This window comes from Simochromis diagramma, unplaced genomic scaffold, assembly GCF_900408965.1.
Source record: "Simochromis diagramma unplaced genomic scaffold, fSimDia1.1 OVJJ01000753.1, whole genome shotgun sequence".
Taxonomy (NCBI): domain Eukaryota; kingdom Metazoa; phylum Chordata; class Actinopteri; order Cichliformes; family Cichlidae; genus Simochromis; species Simochromis diagramma.
The window spans coordinates 17760044-17766382 of NW_024387523.1; the positions used below are offsets into that span (position 1 = coordinate 17760044).

Consider the following 6339-nt stretch of genomic DNA (forward strand, 5'->3'; position numbering starts at 1 on the left):
AAAGAGGTGATGATCATGCTGTTCTTGCAACGGCATGAAAACTGACAGAGGTGAGACAGCAGAAAAGTTTTTATTTATTTTTATAATAAGTTAAGGAATTAAGTGAAGAACAGTGATTAATTAAATTGTTTCTTGCATTTTTGATTTAAAAATGAAGCCAACAAGGAAGCGGCAAAAAAAAAGAGAACTGCAGTTCCTCTTTAAGGCACTTGAGGCTGTCTCAGAAAGAGACAGTGAAGTGAGGGGAGTGGTTGCTTTGACTGACAGGTGTGTTGACACAGGTATGTGTGTGAGCACTCGCTCTCCTCTCTCACTCTGCATCGCCTCCATCAGTCTTCTCTGTGGCCCTGCTCTTTTCCTCCTGCCTGGAAGCTCCACCTTCAGCATCCTTTATACCACCGCCTCTGTACACACATCCTAGCAGGTCTAACTACTATCTTGTAAACATTCCCTTTCACGCTTGCTGCTATCCTTCTGACACACCCACTCCACCCTCCCTTCTCTTCTTCACCTGTAGGACACTGTCCTTCGCTTTTGGATATCCTGATAGTCTTCTGTGTAAGTTGTTATTCAAAGGTTTCAAATCTATTTCTTTGGAATGAACATAAAATGAGGAAATGCAAAAGAAAATTGTATAATTAAACATATGAATTATGCCAGAATATGTTTAACAGTTTATTTAAACCCATCTCATGTTTGTGCTTCCATAGTAAGTCATCTGTTGAGGGATTCTGGGCAAATAACTGTTGTAACCCACACAGATCTCATAGATCGCAATTATGAGCCCAGATATTCACAAACCAGTCAGTACCCCTGGGCTGAAATGTGCTATGTTAATAATACTGTGACATATGAAAGTACAACACACTTAAAAAACAGTTCTAAAATACCAGGAACAACAAAATGAGTTGGTGATGCAACTGTATGCAGTAAACTTGGGGTTTTCGGGCTCTTCCAGGACGTCGGTAACTGTTTCCATCTGGTTATCCAGACTTGCATCTTCAGACTTGCAGTTCCTTTTGAAGACACAATTTCTGAAACTCGTTTTACATCCTGTTGCTTCTTTGGATTTTTTCCGACTCTCATAAATGAAAGCACCTTCCACGCAAAATCTGTTATTATGCCAGCAGCAGACTTCTCATCCTGACTCACACTGATCTGAGTGAAACACAGTCATGATCGCATAATTAAAGAAGAATAATCTGTGTGAGGGCTTAACACAGGACATTACGCTCAAATATTTTATTCTGTCTGTGACGTCTTTTAGTCTCCCTGGCAGAATAAAATATAATATCAGTCATCATCAGATCAACAATACCATAAAATAACCAGTTTAAATGTCTTATGGGTCGGCCTCCGCTCTGCTATCGATTCTAGGCGGAAGTAATCGAGTTCAGAGTGCAGGTCCTACCGGTTGGTAAAACTTTTTTCTTTTTTGCCCTCCAACATCCTTACACTAGGAAATTAGATTTATTGAAAAACAACGATGATAAATCATTACATTTCATATAATGATCAGAGTGTTAAAAGTTAAGTGTTAAAAGGCTCTGTCCACTTGTTTTTTGGTTTGTTTGTTTTTTTTAAGAATTGTCTAATCGTTGTCTTTAATAAACTGAAAGTTTAATTCCTGTCAGAGTACAGTACTCACTTATATTCGAATTTTTTCTTCTACTCTTGTCAAGCATTTCAGAGAAAATCTTGGGAGTGATCAGGTAATTATGATCTAATTACAATTGTGATACTTAATAATTTAAAGACAATGGCAAACAAACTCTTTTTTTTCTCCCAGGGTGGCCAGAGGTTGATGGATTGTTGGGGAAATGCTGGCAATAGTTCAATGCACCAGAGAAGAGTCGCTGACACCCAAGGCAGTAGCAGCAGAACCTGAAAGATTCCTCCTCTTTAAAAAACAAAACAAACAAAAAACAGTCCTTGTTAGGACTGTAGGAAGCTTTTTACACACTCACAAAGACAGATATATGAATGAACAGAGAAGCGTTCCAAGTAAAACTGGTCTACTAAAGTTTCTGACATCTGAATATTTGCTTAGACTCAATTCTTTCTCTTGTCAGATAAGTCTAAAGGGCCTAAAGAGTTCAGTCTGCCACTTTTAGATCTGTGCTTGTAGTAAAATTAAGAACTCATTCTGCTGTTGGAATTTGAATTTCAGTCACCTCCAGGATTTCTTGGGTGCGCTTTAAAAGTGCTCCAGACCCTCCTGTCACTGGCTAAGGCACTCGGTGTGTTGTGTGTATGACCAATGTCACCCTTGACTTTTAGTGAACTGTTTCTGGAGCAAGAAAGAGGCGGACCCCAAGGGCGTAGATTTGGCATGAACGGAAGGGACATGTCCAGCGATTATTGAATTGTCCCCACCAATAATTTGATCTCTTCGAGTAAAGAAAAACAAACCCGATAGAGAGAAAAAAAAACGATCTGTCAACATCTCATTCACCCAGTGGTGCAGAAAGAGTTAAATTACGTTCTCTACTGGAGTCCTACGTCATGTGACAAATATGGCCAATGTGATTGGCTGTGCCTTTCAGGGAGCTCTGTTTAGTTTTAGCAGCGGCAATCCTGCGCAGTGAGGACCTGCAAGGAGGAGAGGAGGATGGCAGCAAAAAGGAAGAACCTGGATATAATAAAGTATTTTTCAAAGAAACCTGTAAGTCACTTAAAGTCAAGTTCACTCATAAAATGTGTCCGCCATAATAACGTTACAGGCTATGCTAGGCTTTGGCCCACATCAGTCTAAAATTGTATGTAACCATGAATAACGTGTTTTGGAAACTAACTGCACAACAGGCGGCACTATTAGTTATCTCAGTCTCAGAGTAGCATTTCTAATTTTGATTGAAACTGTCAGAGAAAACGGCAGCCTCGAGCAAGCCAGGATATTAGTTTACAGAGGCTGTTAAAATTATACATCTAACGTTAAAATGTTGGTGACACAATAATTTCATCCTAATGGCACTGACATATTCATAGGGTTACTTTTTGAGACAATATATCATGAGGTAGTCATGATTTTGCAAATATTCCACCTTGTAGTGCAGTTTGCACAAATTGTTTTACAAATGCACTCACCCTACAAACATTACTGATGAGTCAAGATCTGCACAAATTGACAGAAACACTGAAGCAGCTCCACATTTTATTCTTATTGTCATGTATGTTCTATTTGTCAGGTGACAGAAGAACCAACACAAAGCTCAGAGAGTAATGGTGATGCAAGATCACAGGTGAAATTGGATGATGACTTGATGGTTCATGACTGTATTTGAAGCACATATGTGACTGCATGTATTTGGAATGTCTCACTGTTATTCATCAGGTGACAGAGGCAGCTCTGCCATGTTAGAGCTCGGACAGAGGTGAAGAGGCGAGGTCACAGGTGACTGACTGATGATTTGGTGCTATAGATTAACTAGTATTTATTATCATGACAATTGTTAGGCTGGTGATTTAAATTGATTCATTAGTGTATATTTGACAAAGAATCTGAATTGACACGTCTCACTTTTTATATGGCACGAATCAATGTGTTATTTTATCAGGTGGCAATATGTCCTAGTGCAGTCAGAGGGGAAGAGCCAGGGCCAAAGGTGAGGCACATCAAGCACATAATAATAATTTTAATCTGAGGATAAAACACAGGTACTGAGGCTGAAAGAAGCTTCAGTGCTCTCAGAAGACTAAAAAGATGGCTACGGTTAACAATGACTCAAATGAGATGAAACAATGCTGCTGTATGCCATGTCCACCAGGAGAGACTGGACAGCATAGATGTAAAACAAATATGCCAGCAGTTAATCTCAGTTAATGAGAGGAGTTTGGCTCCTTCACATAGTGGACATTGAGTTGTTGTGTGGGGCACCAGTAGCTGTAACAGTAGTTCCTGTTTAGAATAAAAAAAATCCCAGCTCACTGATTTGATCGGAGCAATAGTGCCTAAAATGTTGCATAATTTTGCTGAGAGATCTTTTACTTTGTGACAATCTTAGATGAGTAGTTTTATGGACAAAAACCACCAGGTCATTCAGTGTTCCCTTAGTGCTATAAGAGATGTTGGTGCACTATAACTGAAGTAATGTTGTTAAGTCCTTAAAGTCATATTCTTTTATTGTCATGACTGCATTTGAAGCTATTTTTATTTTTGTATGATACCTGATTTATATGGAATATGGCTGAAGTAAACTAAAGCCTAAAATACTTAGTCATTTGTTTAATAGTAATTTAACATTATATAATTCACATATAAAACTATGAATTGTGATTTTAAATGGTTTAAAAGCATGTAGAATAGCACATGTAGGCAAGTATATTTCTCCTTTTTTTTATCAAGAAGCAAAGACAAAAAGGAAAAAAATAAGAAACAGGGCAGGGTTCAGTGGTTGAATCATCTGTCCCCACCAATGCCAAAACCAAATCTACGCCCTTGGCTAATACTGTAAAAAGCAATCATTAGTTTTCTTTGTAATATCAGAACATTTGTTTTGATAAATACATAGGTCAGTATCAGGGTTCATATGAGCTATTTTAGCAGTAATGTTACACCTCCACTATGATAGTATTTAGCTGTTAATCATGTTAGCAAGGAAGCCAGGGTTTGTAATTCATTCTTAATTTAGCCACGCTGCATGAATTTGGATGATAACATTTTTGAAAATGGCAGTTTACTTTATCGGGCAATTATAAAATCACGTTTCTTAGGCTGGCTTTTAAGGAAGGAGGAAAGGTATGTATCAGGTGGCTGAGAAGAAAGATGGAGGTGGAAAGGATGTGCAAGCTATGGGACAAAGTTGCTGAGAGTAGGTTAAAAAGAGGTGATGATCATGCTGTTCTTGCAACGGCATGAAAACTGACAGAGGTGAGACAGCAGAAAAGTTTTTATTTATTTTTATAATAAGTTAAGGAATTAAGTGAAGAACAGTGATTAATTAAATTGTTTCTTGCATTTTTGATTTAAAAATGAAGCCAACAAGGAAGCGGCAAAAAAAAGAGAACTGCAGTTCCTCTTTAAGCCACTTGAGGCTGTCTCAGAAAGAGACAGTGAAGTGAGGATAACTGTTGTAACCCACACAGATCTCATAGATCGCAATTATGAGCCCAGATATTCACAAACCAGTCAGTACCCCTGGGCTGAAATGTGCTATGTTAATAATACTGTGACATATGAAAGTACAACACACTTAAAAAACAGTTCTAAAATACCAGGAACAACAAAATGAGTTGGTGATGCAACTGTATGCAGTAAACTTGGGGTTTTCGGGCTCTTCCAGGACGTCGGTAACTGTTTCCATCTGGTTATCCAGACTTGCATCTTCAGACTTGCAGTTCCTTTTGAAGACACAATTTCTGAAACTCGTTTTACATCCTGTTGCTTCTTTGGATTTTTTCCGACTCTCATAGATGAAAGCACCTTCCACGTAAAATCTGTTATTATGCCAGCAGCAGACTTCTCATCCTGACTCACACTGATCTGAGTGAAACACAGTCATGATCGCATAATTAAAGAAGAATAATCTGTGTGAGGGCTTAACACAGGACATTACGCTCAAATATTTTATTCTGTCTGTGACGTCTTTTAGTCTCCCTGGCAGAATAAAATATAATATCAGTCATCATCAGATCAACAATACCATAAAATAACCAGTTTAAATGTCTTATGGGTCGGGGTCAGTATTTAGAGTCAGAAGTCGGGCTCCAGCCGGGGGAGCACCGGGAGGATGAGGTTCCCAAACGAGGAGTCCTGGGTGATGAAGAACCCGGAGGAGTGGACGTGAGCGTGCTGCAGGGCGGCCTTCTGTTGGGCTGCGATGTGCTGCTGCTCGGCGCTGTCCCTCACCTCCTTCAGGCTGGGTCTGGACGACAGCGGGATGTTGGCTCCGGGGCTGTTCATGGACTGGCTCTGCAGCAGCCGCCTCTTCTCCTTGTCCAGCTCCGCCAGGATGGCCACACGGGTCTTGTTCTGAAAGCCCTGTCCCGGCGGGTTAGCAGCCATGTTAGCTAAGCAGTTAGCAAACACCGGTTTCACGAGTCCACGAAGCACATAAAGCCGACTGCCGGGATTGCTTCTTTAGGGTATGTGGGTATATAGAATATCTATGCTATGGAGAAACACAAAGCACGCACTGTCAGAGATAAGACATAAAATGCCGCCTTTAGGCAAAGGAACTGGACAACTTCCGGCTAATAGTTCTCCTTTCAAAATAAAAGTTCACGGAAACGACATCAGTTTTTTATCGTTTTATCTTACGGCAACACGCAGATGACAACGGTTAAATGTTTATTTATGTAATGATGTTTTTTTTTAAGTATAACTTCTACCAGGAAGAA

At 39.6% G+C, this 6339-nt stretch overlaps 1 protein-coding gene across 1 annotated transcript; it reads right to left on the minus strand.

Moving 5' to 3' along the window:
- Nucleotides 1-527: 527 nt before the first annotated feature.
- Nucleotides 528-6221, minus strand: LOC120726695 (SOSS complex subunit C-like). Its single transcript, XM_040020482.1, has 2 exons — nt 5664-6221; nt 528-1339 (listed from the first exon to the last, which is right to left on the minus strand). Exon 1 carries the CDS (start codon nt 6002-6004, stop codon nt 5693-5695), a length of 312 nt encoding a protein of 103 aa, XP_039876416.1. The 5' UTR covers nt 6005-6221; the 3' UTR covers nt 528-1339; nt 5664-5692.
- Between the last annotated feature and the right edge of the window lie 118 nt (nt 6222-6339).

What these genes read in the sequence shown, in the direction of transcription:
- LOC120726695 (XM_040020482.1), bottom strand. Translation starts at nt 6,004, where the DNA reads ATGGCTGCTAACCCGCCGGGACAGGGCTTTCAGAACAAGACCCGTGTG.